The 22,407-nt window shown below is 44.3% G+C and overlaps 1 protein-coding gene across 3 annotated transcripts in view; it reads right to left on the reverse strand.

The window, feature by feature from the left end:
• The window catches only part of LOC141258817 (cytochrome P450 2K4-like), an 87,652-nt gene extending 65,903 nt beyond the window's left edge, over positions 1-21,749 (reverse strand). For 2 of the 3 annotated variants that reach the window (XM_073673973.1, XM_073673971.1), the window contains exons 1-3: positions 21,601-21,749; positions 5,445-5,641; positions 4,380-4,542 (exon numbers count right to left, since the gene is read on the reverse strand). In XM_073673973.1, the coding sequence (XP_073530074.1) occupies positions 4,380-4,542; positions 5,445-5,627 (346 nt within the window). In that variant the 5' untranslated portion in view covers positions 5,628-5,641; positions 21,601-21,749. Of the gene's footprint in view, positions 1-4,379; positions 4,543-5,444; positions 5,642-20,550; positions 20,660-21,600 lie in introns of all 3 variants that reach the window. The other variant, XM_073673972.1, reaches the window with a different exon arrangement.
• Positions 21,750-22,407: the final 658 nt, after the last annotated feature.

Raw genomic sequence — 22,407 nt, forward strand, 5'->3', positions numbered from 1 at the left:
AAGTTTCTATCTATCTAATCTATGTGTGATGCTCTATTCTTTCTTTTCTAAATTGTCGGGTACCGGTGTATGCCGCTGATGAATTGACGGCTTTTCATGTTTCACTGTGAGCACTTTTCCCATCGATTTGGGTAATCACTGTAATGCCAAAACCACCATGGCTGTGACATTACAGTGAGTGGCAGACAATCCCTGCATGATTGGTGCTCTAAATAGTGCCAAACATGCAGGACGGGGACCCGAGCTCCCATCCGAGCATCTCGCAAGTACTCGGCGAGCTCCGAGAATCTTGAGTACTGAGATGCTCGGGCGAGAACCAAGCAGTGGCGAGCATGCTCGCTCATCACTAGTTATAAGTAGTGTTGAGCCACCCCCATAATGTTCGGGTTCGGTTCGGTTCGTCGAACACGGGGATGTTCGAGGAACTGCTCGTCTAACTGTTCGTCGAACACCTTAGAACACCGTCGAACACCGTTAAAACCAATGGCAGGCAAACAAAAACACATAGAAACACATAGAAAACACCTGCAAATGTGTCCAAAAGCTGACAAACTGCTCAGAAGACACTCTCTTTAAAAAAGCCGGCCGGCAAATTCAGCAGCGGCATACACCGGTACCCGACAATTTAGACAAGAAGGAATAGAGCATCACACATAGATTAGATAGATAGAAACATGTCAGTCACACATATAAGAAGCACAGTGACAGTGTTGGTTACTGCACTTGTCATTTAGTGTAAAGGATTTATTAAAAAAAATATTAGTGTTTTCATGCACCGTCTCTTTAAAAAAGCCGGCCGGCAATTCAGCATCTGTACCCGACAATTTATAACAGACAGAATAGAGCTTCACACATAGATTAGATAGATAGAAACATGTCAGTCACATATATAAGAAGTACAGTGACAGTGTTGCTTACTGTACTTGTCATTTAGTGTAAAGGATTTATTTAAAAAAATAATAGTGTTTTCATGCACCGTCTCTTTAAAAAAGCCGGCCGGCAATTCAGCAGCGGTACCCGACAATTTAGAACAGAAAGATAGAGCATCACACATAGATTAGATAGATAGAAACATGTCAGTCACATTTATAATAAGTACAGTGACAGTGTTGGTTACTGTACTTGTCATTTAGTGTTAAAATAAAGGATTTATTAAAATAAAAATTGGCGTGGGTTCCCCCATAATTTTAGGCTCTAGCGGAGGTTAAGCAGACGGCTGGGGCAGATGTTTGAAGCCTCGGAAGGGGGTAATACCCACGGAGCTTCCCAGGCTACTAATATCAGCCCCCAGCTGAATACATAGCCTTTACTAGCTATTAAAATGGGGGACCCCCGAAAAAAAATGACGTGGGGTCCCCCCTAATTTAATAGCTAGCAAAGGCTAGGCAGACAGCTGGGGGCTGATATTAATAGCCCAGGAAGGGAGCCATGAATATTGGCCCCCTCCCAGGCTAGAAACACCAGCCGTCAGCCGCCCCAGAAATGGCGCATTCATAGGATGCGCCAATTCTGGCACTTAGCCTCGCTCTTCCACGCTGCCCTGGTGCGGTGGCAGGGGGTAATAGGGTTGGGGTTGATGTCAGCTTATAATGCCAGCTGACATAAAGCCCAGGTTAGTAATGGAGAGGCGTCTATAAGACACCCCCATTACTAACCCCATAGTCAAAGTTAAAAAAAACACAAACACCCAGAATAAAGTCCTTTAATTGAAATAAAGACACAATCCTTTATTGTTCTAAATTAAACCATACTTACCGTCACGCCCATTCCAGCTGAAGCCAACGATCTCCTGCAATAAAAGAAAAATAATAAAGCAACCTCATCCTTACCTTTCCAGCTTCCCACGACAGCTTCAGCTCTGCTACATCGAGATGACAGGCTGGACCGCAGCAGAACGCTGCCATCCAGCCTGTCATCCCGCAGACACTGAGAAGCGCAGGCTTGCTTGCGCTGCTCAGCGTCTCTCTGTGACGACATCCAGATGAGCCGAGTTCATGTCCAATGAACTCGGCTCACCTCATGCACGTCACTGACAGCGTGGGAAAATTCTCCTGCACTCAGCGCTTCAGCGTGGGAGAATTCTCACACTGAAGCGCTGAGTGCAGGAGAATTCTCCCACGCTGTCAGTGACGTGCAGGAGGTGAGCTGAGTTCATTGGACATGAGCTCACCTTATGCACGTCACTGACAGCGTGGGAAAATTCTCCTGCACTCAGCGCTTCAGCGTGGGAGAATTCTCACGCTGAAGCGCTGAGTGCAGGAGAATTTTCCCACGCTGTCAGTGACGTGCAGGAGGTGAGCTGAGTTCATTGGACATGAGCTCACCTTATGCACGTCACTGACAGCGTGGGAGAATTCTCCTGCACTCAGCGCTTCAGCGTGAGAATTTTCCCACGCTGTCAGTGACGTGCATGAGGTGAGCCGAGTTCATTGGACATGAACTCGGCTCATCTGGATGTCGTCACAGAGAGACGCTGAGCAGCGCAAGCAAGCCTGCGCTTCTCAGTGTCTGCGGGATGACAGGCTGGATGGCAGCGTTCTGCTGCGGTCCAGCCTGTCATCTCGATGTAGCAGAGCTGAAGCTGTCGTGGGAACCATGGAAAGGTAAGGATGAGGTTGCTTTATTATTTTTCTTTTATTGCAGGAGATCGTTGGCTTCAGCTGGAATGGGCGTGACGGTAAGTATGGTTTAATTTAGAACAATAAAGAATTGTGTCTTTATTTCAATTAAAGGACTTTATTCTGGGTGTTTGTGTTTTTTTTAACTTTGACTATGGGGTTAGTAATGGGGGTGTCTTATAGACGCCTCTCCATTACTAACCTGGGCTTGATGTCAGCTGGCATTATAAGCTGACATCAACCCCAACCCTATTACCCCACTGCCACCGCTACAGGGCAGTGGGAAGAGCGAGGCTAAGTGCCAGAAATGGCGCATCCTAAGGGTGCGCCATTTCTGGGGCGGCTGACGGCTGGTGTTCTAGCCTGGGAGGGGGCCAATATTCATGGCACCCTTCCTGGGCTATTAATATCAACCCCCAGCTGTCTGCCTAGCCTTTGCTAGCTATTAAATTAGGGGGGACCCCACGTCATTTTTTTGGGGGGGTCCCCCATTTTAATAGCTAGTAAAGGCTATGTATTCAGCTGGGGGCTGATTTTAGTAGCCTGGGAAGCTCCGTGGGTATTACCCCCTTCCCAGGCTTCAAACATCTGCCCCAGCCATCTGCTTATCCTCCGCTAGAGCCTAAAATTAAGGGGAACCCCACGCCAATTTTTTTAATAATAAATCCTTTATTTTAATACTAAATGACAAGTACAGTAACCAACACTGTCACTGTACTTCATATATATGTGACTGACATGTTTCTATCTATCTAATCTATGTGTGAAGCTCTATTCTGTCTGTTCTAAATTGTCGGGTACCGGTGTATGCCGCTGCTGAATTGCCGGCCGGCTTTTTTTAAGAGACGGTGCATGAAAACACTATTATTTTTTTTGATAAATCCTTTACGCTAAATGACAAGTACAGTAAGCAACACTGTCACTGTACTTCGTATATATGTGGCTGACATGTTTATATCTATCTAATCTATGTGTGAAGCTCTATTCTTTCGGTTCTAAATTGTCGGGTACCGGTGTATGCCGCTGCTGAATTGCCGGCTTTTCATGTTTCACTGTTGGCACTGTTCCCATCGATTTGGGCAATCACTGTAATGCCACAACCACCATGGCTGTGGCATTACAGTGAGTGGCAGACAATCCCTGCATGATTGGTGCTCTAAATAGCGCCAGACATGCAGGACACGCTTTTGGTGCATGAACAGTTATCGAACATAAACTCGAACAGCCGAATTTTTTGCAAATCGTTCGGGTTCGTCGAACAACTCGAACACCGCCCAAAACAGCTGGAATTTGAGATTGGCGAACAGTTCTAGTCGAACACCGCTCATCTCTAGTTATAAGTTGTATTAGTTGGGAATCTATTTCTGATACAAAGCTCCAAATGCCCTGCTTATGACATATTCTGGTGGCATTTGTATACCGGTATTAGCCCGTTAGCATAGGTCTCAAAAGCCGCATGAGATCACTCGTAGGTTTAGTGTTGTGAACAGGAATGGATTTAAGTTATGAGAGATTCTGACATATTTTATCAAATCTGTCCAGCACTGAATGGTCCCATCCTCGAACGATAAACCCAACCAGCTTCATTGAAAGGTAGCCGGAGTGGAGCAAAACTAAAAACAGTGGCACAGGCATGTACCAAAATTTTCATCCTTTGGACAACATCTGTCAGTAGTAGCTGCTATTTCATGGGTGATCATATGGGCACTATTGTGAGCAGGTACATGTTAAGAGGTTACAGGGTTATTTGCCAGTTTTTACCATATCCCTTTGTTGCTTCTCTAAATATCGGTATGTCAGCTCTGTCGGACAATTCTTCAGCGTGGTTCATGAAAGCGTCTTTCACAGCATCATATCCATGCAAAACCACCATCTTCTGCATCCCCAACTGGACACTGAACACTGGGCCAAACTTGTTACTCAGCTGTAGAATAAAATTATGGATTACATAGTGTCAAGTTATATAAAATAGTATACCAAAATAGTATTTTATAATCATAATATATATCAATCATTCTTCTTACTAATTCTCATCATAGACCGAACCCAAGATAAAGACAACATGAGCAAATACTCTGCAGTAAGTATACATAGGGTATTTAGTTAATACTATTTTTATCAAAAGAAAGTAACAGTTAATCCACCGTGACAAGATGTGCCCAACCAAGACAGTTTCTTCTCTAGTATTTCACCTAGCTATGTGCCAGTAGGCCTCAAAAGAGACGGAGGAAGAGCAGGACCTACACCATACTGTTTTAATATCTTCCCGTGGAAAGCTATATAGATAACATGCACAGCCCAAAAGGGGGGAGCCATGGCCCTATATGTACAAAACACTGAAAAGTAAAGCAAAACCAAATAATTGAGCCATAAGAGATGTTGTACAAGTGCTGTGTCCCAGTCTACTTGAGGCCTACTAGCTTGTAGTGAGGTGAACGGCAAGAATTAGGTACCATCTTGATTGAGGTACACCTTGTCACAGTAGGATGACTTTTATGCTCTTTTGATAAAAATAGTATTAACCAAGTATGCCATGTTATTTACATGTACTATTACTATTTATTTACTGCAGAGTATAAGCTCATTTGGTTTAAATCTTAGATTTGATCTGTGAATGTGCACCTACACATTGCACATATTCCAACATGTGTTACGACTCATTTCTTTTATTTTGGCTTGAAAATGAGCCATTCCCACCCACAAGGCTACCAACTGGAAAAATGTGGATTTTTTGACATGTCATTCCAGGCCACAAAAGTGTATTTTCTTGGCTCCAAAGGAGCCAAGGGAATGGCAGAAGACCAAATTATAAGGTGACATCCTTACCTGAGTGAATGTTTTGGAAGGGTTCTTTACATCAAATATGTGCAGATTCCCAATGATGGGTAAACGGTTAGGTCCTGGAGGGAAATTTTTGTTCTTATCTTTCTTCTGATTATAAAATACTTTACTCAAAAGAATGAAAATTACAGCAAGGAGAACAAGTGTGATAATGTCGGGGCCGGACATGATGTTGGTCGAATCTACATGGAGAAGAGAAAAATTATGCATGAAAAATGTAGCAAAAAAATATAGTTTTTTACATGTAGATGTTGATTAGCATGGTGGGTCTATGTTTGGCCTAATATAACCACAAGGACATTAGGTATAGATTCAAACTGGGCAGCAAGGTATCTCCGTGGTTAGCAGTGCAGCACTGTGGTCCTAGGTTCAAATCCCACAAAGGACAACATCTGCTTGTTCTCCAAGTGTTCAGAATGTGTGAGGAAACCCAAGCAAAGACATAGTGATGGGGAATCTAGATTGTGAGCCCCAATGGGTACAGTTCTGATAATGTCTGTAAAGCGCTGTGGAATTAATTGCGCTTTATAAAAGTGAATGCAAATAAATAAAACTTCAAACATTTATTCCATCACTCTCTTGTGATGCCTCTTACTCGAAAAGCCCTTTTCTTTACCCTGGGAGATGGGGGACTCGGAGTCGGGTCCTGTGATGGAAAGATGGGGTGCAGCCATGGCCCGGACCCGACCCGTGCTCAGGGCCGTCACATTAACAAGGATGGTGTGGGCTTATCCGGGTTGAGTGGCTGATTTACGACTATGCCACCTGTTGCACCTGGTGAAAGCCACCAGCGCCGCTGCAGTCCGCTGAGGCATGGTGTTATGGCGGCCAGAGTTATTACTACTCCCCACAGGCGGTGCAAGGCCTCAGCACAGAGGGACAGGATGGAGGGGGTAGTAGTAGAGGAGAACGGACGCAGCGTCGTGCGGTGTAGCGCAGAATAAACAGTCCGGAGGCCATAGGGGTGAACTTCCAAGGCTTTACTCACTTTAGAGATGGCAGAAGGAAGGCGACTCCCTGCTCCCCGTGGAGTCCTGCGGTCACCAGGGACGGGGGTCCGACAACCTCTGAGAAAGTCCAGCATTCAATCGGGACCCTATACCAGAGTGTTCCTGAACTACAGACCGAATCCTTTCCTGTCCGTGTGTGTGCAAATAGGCCTGGACTCCCTCTGAGCTCCTCTCAGAACAAGGGCACGGGTGGCAGCTCCACTCCGTCCGATACCCGGTGGGATCCTCTGGGCCTACCGGGCTTTCCCGACCAGGACATGGAGTAGCAAGGTCGGGTGTCGGGGGCCGGTACCCCTCTTGCAGCCGGACTCCCTCTGAATATATCAGCATGGCGAGGACAGGTGGCGTACACCGCTCCATCTGCATCCTGCCTGGGATTCATTTGCTATGGAGCCACACTCTTAAGCTCCGGGCCTTCTTGGTCCTGGTCCTTGGCCGGGTTGAGACATTCCTGGTCTACAACCTGCCCCTCGTCCCAAGGCCAGAGTACGAGGGCTGTGTCTCCATCCGATGCAGGCCCACGCAGGATCTGCTTTCTGGGAGGGAGATCACAATCAAAGAACTGACTAACTAGGACCAAGAACCAAGATGGCTTTTAATTAAATATGAAATTTAAAGTGTAACTAACTTGTAAGTCCTTCATTCTCACCCACTAACTGGTTCCCCTAACTCTTGGTTCCCCAGTCTCCCTGTAACCAGGGGAGCAGCACCTAGTGCATACTAGCCCACTCTGGTGGAGAAATGTGGTGTTGGATACAAAGGTTGTGTCACGACTATCACACTGTTCTTACCTCAGAGGAGGAACACCACACTCTATTAAAGAAGTGCAGCATCCCTGTGGCGGTAGAACCCTCAGGGGCAACACACTCTCAGTTCCTAATACTCACCCATCTTCCTATCCTTAATCAGCAAGATGCCTTGAGGACCATAATTTATATCTTGATCATCATTAGAGTGGTGTTTCTTGATCACACCAAATAGTTTACAGTCAGCCTTAAGACTGGGTCTACATGTCGACTTTGGCCATAACTAGAGATGAGCAACTGTTTCAAAGTTAGATTCGGTCGGATTTTCTCTAATTCAGCTGGTAAATTCAATTTGGTGCGAAACTGCTGGTGCAATTTGGTGCAAATTGGTGAAAATTAAAAAGTACCCTAAATGCCATCAGGGGAATGAGAAGGTTAAAATTAGAGATAAATGTATCTGATAGAATTCTAATTCACTAAACCGCGTGAATTTTCTTGGGAAATTTGATTTGCAGTGAAGTTATTCTCCTCAAATTGAATGTTTCTTATCATTATCTGGCGTCTCTAGTCTCCAGAGCATAATAATCATAAAAAAAGAAAAGGGGAAACTCATACTCATCTCACTGCTCAACTTTCCGGACCTTCGGCTGCTTGTTTTCCACTGTACGGTCATTAGACCAGCCTCTTTCTTCTGTTGCAGTCTGCATTTACAGGCCTACGAAGAACAAGCCACAGCTACGACGGTAATAGAATGAGTCCCTAGGGACAGGACAGTGGGCAGCGATGCCCGCCATCCAGTCTTCTTTTTTTTGCTGTCGAATTTTTAACATGTTCACTCTATGCCAGGTCTAAGAGGTCACATCTATGTTGTCAAAACTCGCAACATACATTGAAGACTTTGAAGACTAGTCGCGGCTGGAGGTCCCGACTTAGAGTGAACAGGCCAGGAAATGTGTCCTGCAATGAGGGAAAGAGGAGGCAGCACTGAGGACTAGCCTATGGGTAGTGAGCAGCAGAGGGGTTGAAGAGGTTACCGATTTTTTTTTGTTTGTTTTTAAACCTTTTGTCATCTGTCTATAGTTTTGGAAAACAGCAGCTATCCTGCTGCCATTTTGCTGCATCCACTCAAAGCAAATGTACAAAAAAATTCTAAAAAAAAAAAAAAAAATGATGAATTTTGGTGTAGTTGAGTGGAATTCAAATTTTACAACATTTGCTCATCTCTAATTAAAATATAAAAAATTCATGGATTCAACTTTTCTCATCCACCCTTACACGGCACATCATCGCCTCTGCCACATCTCCCCGGACTGTTCTTCCGTCGCTCAATTCACTCCAATCTGGCAGGGTGGTTAATCTGAAGCTTTTGATTGACCTCACTCAGTCTTGTGAAGGGGGATACTTGTGTGTTGCCCCTCCATATGACCATGTGGGGCACATCAGAGGCCTCATATTTGACTAGGTATTGGAATGGAAAGAGCAAATTGACAGAGAAATGGGAGATGCAGAGGCAATGGTGGTAGTGTATTAACAAATGAGTATAAATATATATTTTGCTCATTTTAGTCTCTTCCTTGCTTTCAAGAGAATCTGTAAAAAGGCAGGTCGATAGGATTGTGTGAGGAAAAAGTTGAAAATGTTGGATTCTAGTGAATCCTAATTTTTCAGTAGGACTTGTAACAAATTTGATTGTAATCATGCCAGATTTTCTGCAAACTAGATCATAGCAATTGGCAACTTGATAGACATAATGTGACGACAACATTCACTTACATGGTGTGAAATAGTAGCATTAGTCTGATCTTTGGCATCATAATGTGTGTCGTGGTCAAAGTTGCTGTGTTGACCCATCCTAAAACTATACTTTCCAACTTCTGAGCTTTGCACATTACTAATAAATTTTTCCACAATACTCAACCACATTTTGAGGTCACACCACCTTTGCTCCTTACATAACCCATGTCTCACCCCTGAAGATACCAGGAAACTCCGGAAACAAAGAAGAGAAAAAAGTCAGAAAACATTTGTTTCCAAGGAGGTTTAAACAATGCCTGGGAGATTTGCCAATTCCAGGAATCTTGGAAATCTCTCCTTACTGGACTTCCTTCCATTCCTCCTGGGAGAGTTTGAAAGTATCCAAGATCAGATTAATATTTCACATACAAGCGACAATCATTTGTTTTGTAATTAAATCCCCACAAAATACCAGAGGCAGCAATTGATTATCAAAATCAGTTTTAACAGGGTTGAGGCCCATGATTAGGTTTAGAACCTATTATTGTATCATAACATTACCCAATATTAAAGAACTAGAGGTAGTAGAAATGACGTATAAAAGACCCAAGCACCAATCACTAGTAGGTGGGGGGCCAATGGTATTCTGTTGGGGCAATTTGGCTAACATGGGCAGCAAGTATTAGCAAATTTGACTTAAAGATTAAACATTAAAAGTTCAGATTTGTCTTTGAAACAAAGTGAACATTCTGGATGAAACCCTGGACATTAACATAATAAATTAATCCTTTGTATCCTAAGGAATGAAAGGGGGCTAAGATCAGAGCTGTAAGCTATATACACACACACACACTTTATAAAAACTCAACACTTCAAGGATTAGTTAACATGTCCAGTAGTTATTGCTATTTTTGCATCTGTTGTAATCATATAAAAAATGGAAATAAAATGATCCATTGCTGGATTCATTCATTTGAATGGGGACAGAAATGTCCTCAAATATCTTCAGTTTGGCTAAAGTCCATCTACAATCCGTATATTTAGTGTTATTTGCACAACTTGTGTCTGGCTGAAAAATGGAGCTTAATCATGATAATTAGTGATGAGCGAAAGTGCTCGCCACTACTCGGTACTCGCCCAGCATCTCACTGCTCGAGATGCTCAGCCCTCTGCGAGTATTTCCTGGTTTCTCGGGCGGCAGCTCCCCTCCCTGCTTGTTTGCCGCTCTTTAGAGAGCCAATGCACATTCAGTGATTGCCTGCCATGCACTGTAATACAGTAGCCTTGTTGGCTGTGGGCATTACAGTGATTGGCTGGCCGCACAGCATCATCAGGTCTATATAAGACCTGCCGCCGCCATGCTCGTCACAGTCTACCCCGGAAACAGGCAGTGTAGGGAGAGATGCTGCTGAGCTAGGGAGAGATTTGCTTGTTTATTAGTTGTGCAGGTATACCACAACATCTATATATATCCATCTGAACTAACAGTCCTTCTGAGGACTAATCTAGCTGCATATTTTCAGTGGTGATAGCAGGAATTAGGCAGGCAGGCAGGGTATGTGGCAGACTGCAGTGAATACAGCACAAGAGGCTCCATTCCAGTTCTGGCTGCTGTTGCCGTTACAGATATTACTACAAATAGCCCCAGGTATCAGGAGCCAGGGATAATTATTTTTTTATCTTAATCCTGATTATTTGCTTAAAAACAATCCAGAGAACACCGTTTTTCTGCTTGTTGCCACAGCAGAGCACAGCCAGATTTTTTCTCTATTACAGTAATAAAAATCCAGAAATTAGAAGTGACCGTGGAAAATATTGGCCTCCATTTAAATTTTGTTGCAGTGTGTCAGTGAAGTTATTAACACCAGGTCACTGTGAACAATAGTAACCTACAGGCCAGCTATTTAAAACTGTTGTTTTCCGTCACACGTATCACATATCACTGCGGTTCAAATCCAGCCATTTGTAGTGAACGTGGAAAATATTGTCCTCCATTTATAATGGGCAAGGCGCGTGGCATGGGGCGGGGAAGTGGATGTGATGGTGCATACAGAGGACAAGGCCGAGGCCGTGGTCAAGCTGAAATTGTGCCACAAACACCCACATCTTGTCGCTCAACCTTCCTGTCCCAATTAATAGGGAATTGCAGAACACAGAGCAGTGTGAAAAGCTTATTGGTTGGATAGCAGATAATGCTTCCAGTCACTTAGCCAGCACCACCACCCTGTCTTCCACTCGGTCAAGTCTCAGTTGCCGTGAGTCTGGACTGCATATTCCTCACCCTGATCCTCCTCCTTCCCACCATGCTAGGTGCCAGGAGACAACTGACCCCACACTTGGAAACTCTGAAGAGCTGTTCACTTTTTCCATTTATAGATTCGGGGCTCTCGCCCGGTCCACTTGAAGTAGGGCAAGAGGAGATCACATGTAGCAATGCCCAAATATTTGAGCAGCCACGGTCACACGAAGAAGACGGTGGAAAGTGTCACAAGCGGTGAATGATGATGAGACCCAATTACCAGATAGTCAGGAGGAGGACAAGGGTGCGGAAGTGGAAGATGAGGTGGTGGACGATGAAGTCACTGACCCAACCTGGCAGGGCGATGTCGCGCCCCCGGGGGCCTTACTGTTTGGGGACAGTATATATATATATATATATATATATATATATATATATATATATATATATATATCATGGTGGCTGGCCCAGGGCGGACAGTGCCCAAAAGGGGTAGCAATTACTAATAAAGTTCAGAGAAATTCGTGACGCCACCTGTGGTGTCTGGTGAAGGTCCCCAGTGCTGCAGCAGTCCTGAGGCAGGTGACAAGGCAGTTAAAGATGGTACAGCTCCCCACAGGAGGTGCGGGCCTCAGGGCAGTGTAGATAGATGATGGGTGCGCTGGGCGTTGTTGTGCAGGTAGAGAATGCAGCAGGAGTAACGGACAGAGACAGGGGTTTTTTGCTTCGTTACCTTTACTGGTACAGCTGGTAGATACGGTCCAGGGTACTCTAGGTGAAAGGGGCACTTTTGGACTTCTCCCCAGGGAGCGGGTATAAGGCCTCCTGATCCATGTCTGCCTCTGTGTATGCTCCTGGCCAGCCTGCAACTGTGCCTCACTTATTTGTCTTGCTTTTTCTACTCCACCTGTTGCTCTAAAGTAGGACCTTCGGTTGGTAACCACTTTCCCTGGATGTCGGGGCCTTCGTGGTTCCTGGTCCTGTATGTGTCTAGCTTCTGATTTGCCAGGGACCTGTAGTCCTCCTGGAATTCCGGTTATCCCTACTGGGTGTAAAGAGTCCCTGTAGGCTCGTATCCGGTGTCCGGTAGATATACTGGGGTGAGCCTGGTATGCTCCTCTGCCACCTTGATCACTCCTTTCTTCCACTCGCCTTCGGCCACGCTCGGGGCCCTCACTAGGCTTCAGCACTGCTTGAGGCCTAGCTTGCCTCAAACAGCAGCCTGCGTGCTCCTCTCTGAACACTAACTTTAGACTACTAGAAGCTAACTGAGCTGCCTGGCTCTACCTTCCCTTTATATATCCCTATCAGGGCTCCCTCTGCTGGTATGAGGTGGAAGGTAGAGGTGTTTGCATGTAGTGAGGGCGTCTTGTGGAGAAATCCATCTATGCACCCTTCTGGGTTCTGTGGCACCTTGCGCAGCAGGGCGCCACAGTGACATGCAGAGCGAGGACAGCAGCACACAGGGGGATGGAGGCATAGCACTACAACAGGCAAGAAGAAGCAGTGTGGTGGCCACAGACAGAAGGCGGGCAGCCGTTCCCCATAACATCAACACTACGGAAGTTGCAAGTACAACTGTTAGGTCTTCCAGAGTCTGGTTGTTTCTTAAAGAATATGCCAATAACACAAAAAAGGCCATTTGTACCACCTGCCAGGCCAGCATCAGCAGGGGTAGCAAAAACTAGCAGCCTGACCACCACCAGCATGATCAGGGACATGGCAGCAAAGTGCCCCACAAAGTGAGCTGAACCCCAGGGTCCAGCAACAGTGTCTGTGGGTGACACCACTGCTTGTTCCGCTGTTGTGCGTGCACGCCAATCCCCTGTCCATGGTGCATGCCTCCTGCCCTGCACCTGTCGTTGAACAGTCTCAACTAGCAGCAGCAGCAAGCACGTCCATGTCCTTGTCCCAGCGCAGTGTTCAGTTGTTCCTATACCCGTCCATGGAATGCAAGCGCAAATATGCAGCTAACGCCCCACAGGCCACACTGTTAAGTTCACACATTTCGCGAATGCTTGTGCTCAAAATGTTGCCTTTTAGGCTCGTGGAGACGGAAGCTTTCCGCAACCTGATGGCTGCGGCTGTCCCTCTTTACTCGGCTCCCAGCTGCCATTATTTTGCCCGGTGTGCCATCCTCGAATTACATAAGCAAGTATCCCACAACATTAGATGTGCCCTCAACAAAGCAGTTACTAGGAAAATCCACCTAACCATGGACACATGGACAAGTGCTTGTGGGCAGAGATGGTACATCTCGTTGACGGCACATTGGGTTAACATAGTGGAAGCCGGGACCCAGTCGGACCTTGGGACGGAACACGTCCTCCTGACGCTGTGGACTGTGGGCCCTGGGTCAATCATGGTTGCCACCACGTTCTACAGTTCCTGCACCTCCTCCTCATCCATCTCCGAAATGACCACAACAGTCGCAAGGTGGAAGCACTGCCTCGACCAAGCGGCAACAAGCTGTGCTTAAGCTAATATGCTTAGGTGACAAACCACACAATGCTGAAGAGTTGAGGACAGTTCTGAAAGAGCTAGCAGATATGGGACTGACACCTCTGAACCTACAGCCAGGCATGGTCGTGTGTGACTATGGCCGGAACCTGGTGGCAGCTCTGAGGCGAGCTCACACACCTACCATGCTTGGCCCATGGACTTAACGTCATGATTCAGTGGTTTCACAAAACCTACCCAGATATGTCAAATTTTCTTGTCAAAGTACGCCGCGTGTGTGCCCATTTTAGAAAGTCAGCTACAGCTTCCGCCGCTCTTATTGTGCTTCAGCAGCGTTTGCAGCCTCCGGCTCACTGAATGGTGGTTGGTATTCAGGTCAGACTCCACACATAAGACCTCAGGAGTGTAAATGGATGTCAGACATATGTACCATTCTCCAAAACTTTGAGGACTCCACCAATATGGTGAGCGGCGATGACACCATAATTAGCATCACCATCCCACTTCTCTGTCTTCTGAAACGTTCTCTACTCTCAATTAAAGAGCATGCATTGCAGGCAGAACACAATGAGATGGAACAACGAACCATACAGGTTGATTACACACAGTCCAGCCTCATCTCATCCCAACGTGGATTGGGTGAAAAAGAGGAAGAGGAGAAGGAAGAACAGTAGCCAGTTTCCTGCGCTATAGACGGTACTACATGCACAACTGCCACCGTCTGTTCAGCGTGGATTGCCTGAGGACAGGGAGGAGGAGGAAGAGGAGGAGGATGAGGAGGAGAGCATGGTCAGTCGTCCTCTTGGTGAGGACACGGAAGCCTTGCCTCTTTGCAGTCTGGCACACATGGCTGAGTATATGTTACGCTGCCTTTCCCATGAGCCTCACATTGTCCAAATTTTGGGTGACAGTCATTACTGGTTGGTGACGCTTCTAGACCCACGCTACAGGGAGACTTTATGTCTCTTATTCCTTTGCAGGACAGGCCTAATAAAATGGGGCAGTACCAGAAGGCCCTTGTTGCCGAGCTATTAAAAAAAATTCCCATCTGAAAATGCTGGTGGCAGAGTTCACAGTTCGTTGGACAACCAAGGAGTACAGGCAAGAGAGCCACAAATGCAATCCAGCAGAGGCAGGGGAACACTGTCAAAGTTCTGGGAGAGTTTTCTCAGACCCTCCCATCGCACAGGCACTGAGGCGGGGGTACTCTCACAAGGAGTGCAAAGTTTGGGAAGATACTGAGGGAGTACCTTGCCTGCAGTACCAACATCCTCCGTGATTCCTCTGTGCCTTATAATTATTGGGTATCCAAGCTGGATACGTGGCATGAACTGGCTCTCTACATCTTGGAGGTCCTAGCCTGCCCTGCCGCTAGCAATTTTGTCAGAGCGGGTGTTTAGTGCCGCCAGTGGAATTATAACCGATATGCGCATCCTTCTGTCAACTGAAAATGTTGACAGGCTGACTCTTATAAAAATGAACAAGGGCTGGATTGGGCCTGACTTCTCAACACCACCAAATGATAGCAGCATAACATACTCAAATACAGTGTCTTTTTTTGGGAGGTCTAACTCTATTTCCATTCACCTCAGACATGGGTATATGCTTCCTGATTTTGTCTAATTTCTCTTCTCCTACTCCTTCTCTGCATATTCATCCTCCACCACCATATGTACCATATCAACATATCTACGTCTCTTGCAAGGGGCATTGGAGTGCCTCCAAATTTTTGGCAGCCCTTGCATTCACTGCATACCCAATAACAGCATAGGAGACCCACTCGTTCATAATGGGAACAACAAAGCATACCCGGCTGATGGCTCTTTAACAATAGCGAGGGCCGACTGATGGCCGTATAAAAATAGGCTTTGTGATTTTCAAAGTTCCTCCATAATAAATAAAACAGGATGTGTCTGATGATGTGTCACACACCACATGGCCAGATAAGCTTGTAAAATGTTAAAATGACTTTTCCTGGTGAATGCATTTGTCTTGGTTGAAAGCAATGCAAAAGTTCAAAACCACATCAAAAACGCTACGTGTGGAGGAGTATTTTTGTTTTTGTTTTTTTTTGCCTTATATACAAGTCATTACCCTGGAAAGGATGTTCCTTAACATGTTTCCCAGGAAAATCCATTTTGGTTTAATTTTTTGCATGTTTTATTCTGAGTCCGTAAAAGTGGCGTAATACTTCTGACAACGTTGTTGACAGCAGTGAACTGGGAGTCAGAAATGCTTCCAGGGGGTCTTTCTTCTCCATGCTGTTCCCATGTTATTTGAGCACTATTCCCATCAATTTGGGCAATTTTTAGGCTTTCTGCAGACCGCCTGGGGGAGACGCTGGAAAAATGCTCGAGTTTCCCATAGACTTACATTGGGCTCATTACTTGGACCGAGTACGCCAATTTGCTAGACTCGAGAAACGAGTACCCGAGCATTTTAGTGCTTGCTCATCACTAATGATAATATAAATGATGATCAAAATCAGTTGGAAATAGGATTGAAGACTAATTGACATTTCAGTTGAACTTGCAGTACAATTTGTGTGTCTACTTCCAGTTCCTCCCTCAGCTCTCTACAGGAGGTAGAAAGGGGCCCTCATAACCTCTTGGGCTCCTTTTTGTTTGCATCAATGATATGTCTGCCCCTGTGTTTAAATATTTTTGTAATCAGATTTGTGTATGATGCATCAGAAATATAATCTTAAATTGGTGAAGTGAAAAAATAGGCTTAAATTTATGGGATCAAATCAATAAAAATTGTCATGTATGTATGTATGTGTGTATGTATGTATTCACCTCTTTTACTAAGAAGCCCTTAAACATTTCTGGTACAAGAAATTACCTTCATAAAAGTCACATGTTTACTGCAAGGAAGTACACCTGTGTGCAATCCAAGTGTCACATGGTCTGTCGGTATATACCCATATACCTTTTCAGAGGCTGCCACACCATTAAGCAAAAGGCACCACTAACCAAACAACACCATGGAGATCTCCAAACAAGTCAAGGCAGAGAGCTGCCCACCAAAACTTTCAGACCAGGCAAGGAAGGCATTAAATCAGAGAGGCAGCACACAGCCCCAAAAGGTAACCCTGAAGGAGCTGCAGAGTTCCCAAGCAGAGACAAGAGTATCTGTCCATACGGCCACAATAAGCCGTACACTCCATAGAGGTGGCCTTTATGGAAGAGTGGGCATACAAAAGCCTTTACTCACACACAAAATGTAAGGCTGATTTTCAGTTTGTCTAAAGACACAAGGGAGACTCCCCAAATGTATGGAGGAAGGTGCTGTGTTCAAATGAGACCAAAATTTTAATTTCTGGCCACCAAAGTAAACGCTATGTCAGGCGCCAAAACAACACAGCTCATAACCCCAAGAGCACCATCCCCGCAGTGAAACATGGTGGTGGCAGTATCGTGCTGTGGGCATGTTTTCAAGTAGTAGGGAGAGTGAAAATTATCCAAGTCAAGGGGAAGATGGATGGTGCGAAATACAAGGATATTGTGTAGCAAAATTGATTTCAGTCTGTCAGTGATATGAGACTGGGATGGAGGCTCACCTTCCCACAAGGCAATGACTGAAAGCATACTACTAAAGCAATATTTCAATGGTTTAAGGGGAAACTATTGTAAATATTTTGGAGGGGGTCGAGCCAAAGCCCAGACCTTTATCTGATTGAGAATCTGTGGACACACTTGACGATTTCTGTTCATCAGAAGAAACCATATAACTTGAAGGAGCTGGAGCAGTTTTGTCTTGAGGAATGGGCAACAATGTCTGTGGCAAGATGAGAAAATCTCAGAGACTTATCCAAATTGACTTGCAACTGTAATTACTGCAAAAGGAGACTCTACAAAGTACAGACATTAGAGGGGTGAATACACTGTGTTCCAAATTATTATGCAAATAATATTTTCTCAGATTTTCCCAAATTACTTATATGAATTGCAGTCATTGTAATTTTCCAGTCAAATAACTATTAGAGTACAATTGAAAGGTTTTTGTACAAACTGCCTATGATAACAGTATATTTTTAAAAAAATAAAAAACTCAAACTGCACTCAAAATGCATGTTCCATATTATTATGCACAGCAGAGTTTTCAACCTTTTCATTTTAATAAAGAACAAAAAAATGGTCATTTTTGAAATTATAAGCATTAGCAGGTTATTACAAACTGAAATCAAACAGTTTTCAACTCAAAACTTTATTCTAGGGGATGTTACATTTGCACATAGGACCCCTTGTTCGAAAGGAGCTTCCGAACTCTCTCGTCCATTGAATTTGTCAGGTTTTGGATGGTTTCTTCTTCAATTGTTTTGCATGAGGACAGAATACCCTCCCAGAGCTGTTGCCTAGATGTGAACTGCTTCCCGCCATCATAGACACTCCTTTTGATGATGCTTCAGAGGTTCTCAATGGGGTTGAGGTCAGGGGAGCATGGGTGCCACACCATAAGTTTGTCCCCTTTTATGCCCATAGCAGCCAGAGATGCAGATGTGTTATGTGCAGCATGAGACGGGGCATTATCATGCATGAAAATGATCTTGCTGCGGAATGCACGGTTCTTCTTCTTGAACCATGGAAGGAAGTGATGTTTGAGAAACTCAACATACTTTATGGAGTTCATCTTTACCCCTTCAGGGATCCTAAAAGGGCCGACAATCTCTGTCCCCATGATTCCAGCCCAAAACATTCCTCCACCTCCTCCTTGTTAGCGCCGTAGCCGTGTTTGCATGGAGTGTCCATCAACCAGCCATTCTCCACTCCATCCATCTGAACCATCGAGATCATTTCATGCATGATAATGCCCCGTCTCATGCTGCACATAACATATCTGCATCTCTGGCTGCTATGTGCATAAAAGGTGACAAACTTATGGTGTGGCACCCATGCTCCCCTGACCTCAACCCCATTGAGAACCTCTGAAGCATCATCAAAAGGAGTGTCTATGATGGCGGGAGGCAGTTCACATCTAAGCAACAGCTCTGGGAGGGTATTCTGTGTTCATGCAAAACAATTGAAGCAGAAACCATCCAAAACCTGACAAATTCAATGGACGAGAGAGTTCAGAAGCTCCTTTCAAACAAGCGGTCCTATGTACAAATGTAACATCACCTAGAATAAAGTTTTATGTTGAACACTGTTTGATTTCAGTTTGTAATAACCTGCTAATGCTTATAATTTCAAAAATAGTTTTTTTTTTGTTCTTTATTAAAATGAAAAGGTTGAAAACTCTGCTGTGCATAATAATTTGGAACATGTATTTTGAGTGCAGTTTGAGTTTTTTATTCTTTAAAAAATATACTGTTATCATAGGCAGTTTGTACAAAAACCTTTCAATTGTACTCTAATAGTTATTTGACTGGAAAATTACAATGACTGCAATTCATATAGGTAATTTGGGAAAATCTGAGAAAATATTATTTGCATAATAATTTGGAACACAGTGTAGTTATACACACTGAAGTTTTCAGTTATTTTGTCCTATTTGTTGTTTGCTTCACAATAAAAAGAAATCCAAATGCTCAGTTGTAGGCATCAACTGATGCAAAACCTCAAAAAAAAGACCACAACAACTGTGAAATTCCAGGTTGTAAGGTAGCAAAACAATGAAAAATGCCAAGGGGGGGTTAATACTTTCTCGAGCCACTGTAAATTGACCTGCTGTGAAAAAATGCACATGCATTTTTAGTGTGTTTCTGTGGCCGAAACGCTTACAAGATATGTAATCCACACCTGAGTATGTTAATTAAGTTGTCAAAGCCAAATACCAGGAAGTAGCAAAAAAAGGCAGATATAAAACAAAACATCAGAGACAAAAACAGCAGCATCAAAAACGCATGTTAAAACACACAAGTAACCTAATAGGTGCAGAAAATCGGCAACATGAAGAACTCACCAAAATCTCATCATTGGAACCTAGCCTTAGGCCACATTCACATGTTCAGTATTTTACATCAGAATTTGTAAGCCAATATCAGAAGTGGGTGAAAAATGCAGAAGTGGTGATGGGTTTCTATTACACTTTCCCTCTGATTGTTCCACTCCTGGTATTGGTTTAGAAATACTGATCAAATACTGAACGTGTGCACGTGGCCTTATCCCTTTATGACCTTGGACGTATAGTTACATCTAAGGTCGTCTCTCTCCATTTGATGAGGGCTCCGGCGCTGAGCCTGCATCTTTTCTGACACACGACAGCTGATCTGATCAGCTGTCATATGTCCCCAACAGCCGCGGGTGGAATAGCGATCCACCCGCGGCTGTTAACATGTTAAATGTCACTGTCAAACTCCAACAACGGCATTTAACAAGGCCACGCCAGAAACGAGTCATAAGACCTGCCCATCGGCGACCGTGTCACATGATCGCGGGTCGCTGATGGGTTGGCATGACATCCCGGGGTCTGCAGGAGACCCCTGTAACTGTCACTCCTGAACTGCTATGAGCGCTGCCCTGTGGTCAGCATTCGTAGCAGATGGGCATTTTTGTTACACATAAAAAGGACTGAAGCCTGCTATGTGTAGCACTGGCGATCAGAAAATCCCAGCTTCTAGTCACGCATGGAGACTATTGAAGCATGTAAAAAAAAGTTTTTAAAAATGTAAAAAAATAAAAACGTTCAAATCACCCCCCCCTTTTGCCCCATTCAAAATAACATAATTGAAAAAAATAAAATAAAAAAAAAAACACAGTTGTTATCGCAGCGCTCAGAATCGCTCGATCTATCAATAAAATAAAAATAACTAATCCGATCGGTAAAAAAAAAAATCAAAAGCGCCAGAATTACGTTTTTTTGGTCGTCGCAACATTGCAATAAAGGGCGATCAAAACATATCTACACCAAAATGGTATCAATAAAAACGTCAGCTTGGCATGCAAAGAATAAGCACTCACCCTGCCCCAGATCCTGAAAAAGTGTGCCATTTATTTATTTTTTCTTCCAAACTTTGTATAGGTTCTTTTTTTATTTAACTGCTGAAAAAAAATCCAAACTCGTAATGACCTGGAGAATCAGATCGACAGGTCAGTTTTAGTATTCAATGAACATGGTAAAAAAAAAAAATGACACACACAATTATGGAATTGCAATGTCACCACACTTGGAATTTTCTTCACATTTTCCAGTGCACGATATGGTAAGACCAATGGTTTTGTTCAAAAGTACAACTCATTCTGCAAATAACAAGCCCTCACATGTCCATATTAATGGAAAAATAAAAGTCATAGCTCTGGAAAGAAGGGGGAGCAAAAATGAAGACACAAAAACCTCAGGTGGTAAAGGGGTTAAAGGTTAAAAAAAAAAAAAAAGCATACGCACTAACAACCCGATCACTTCAGAGCCGGTTGTCAGTCAGTACCTAGTCATGGTTACGGCCGCACCAGCTGCTCCTTTACAACTGAAAGCCAGAAGCTGCCGGGGGAAATGAAGTTCATTTTCTCCTTGCAGCCGGAGTCTCAGTGCCGCCGCCGCACTGTTAACTTACAGATTAATCCCATATCTACAGGTTAATAGCATTTTTTGACTTGGCAGATTCCTTCTAGGTTATGAGCACAAGATCCGAAGCCGCTGTGGGTTAGAAGTTGTATGTTTATGCAACGTCAAACCCGCAGCAACCAGATGTTACAGCATAGTGAATAGGATCTCTAGAAATCCCATTTCCACTATGCATTCATCTGTGCACCTGCGGATCACCTGTGGAAACTGACATGCGGCGCGTTTTTCAGAACCGCAGCATGTCAATCTCTCTTGCGGGTCCACATGTGGACTTTTCCCATAGACTGAACATCTATGAGGAAAATCCGCATGTGGAAAAATAAAAAAATTAATAATTTGCCACCACTCATTTGCGTAATGCAGCATCGGGACCGCAGGCGGCTCCGGATTGTGGGCACATACGCTAAAAGATCATTGACAATTGGCAAGTATAGGTTGAATAGACTCACCAGCTCAGGCTGAAGACATCTTTTCCACTCAGATTTTACAGCTTGTGCTGTTCCGATGGGTGTTAATAACTTGTTTTTGCTCCCTCCTTTAACCTTGAATACACCCGCGTCCCATTATTCTGGATTAACTGGTTTCTCCTGTTTGTATAAATCTTAATTGCAGATTGTTTTCCTGTGTTCTTCCGAGCAGATGTTAATCGTTTTCACCTGGTGACTGTCAGCATTTCCATGCATCATCTCATCACAGTCCTAAAATAATAGAAATTCGACATTCCAAATGATCTTTGCGCATCCACATGTGGGTCTAGTTTCCAAGATGGGCCTCATCGTGGACGAAAATCAGAGGGTTCAGGAGTTGCAGTAGTTTGTAAGGCCACGTTCGCACATTCAGTATTTGGTCAGTATTTTAAATCAGTATTTGTAAGCCAAAACCAGGAGTGGAACAATCAAAGGAAAATAATAATAGAAACACGTCACCACTTCTGTATTTTTCACCCATTCCTGGTTTTGGCGTACAAATACTGAGGTAAAAAACTTACCAAATACTCAACGAGTGAACGTGGGCTAAGCTGAAACCACAATACAAGGCCACGTGAACATGTTGAGTATTTGGTCAGTATTTTTTTTGGATGAATGTGCAAACACTCATCTGAACTCCGCCTCACTTACACGATGGCCTTCATTGGGGATTCTCCTATCGGCTTTCAGCCGTACAGACGGGCCAGAAGGACTTCAGTCATTGCTCAGTTCATAGGGTTTTTTATGACTGAGTCAGCAGCTCTCGGGAAGAAATAAGTTAATTTTCTC

The sequence above is a fragment of the Phyllobates terribilis genome, unplaced genomic scaffold (assembly GCF_046119375.1).
Source record: "Phyllobates terribilis strain yellow unplaced genomic scaffold, ASM4611937v1 Scaffold_3__8_contigs__length_932513732, whole genome shotgun sequence".
Lineage (NCBI taxonomy): Eukaryota > Metazoa > Chordata > Amphibia > Anura > Dendrobatidae > Phyllobates > Phyllobates terribilis.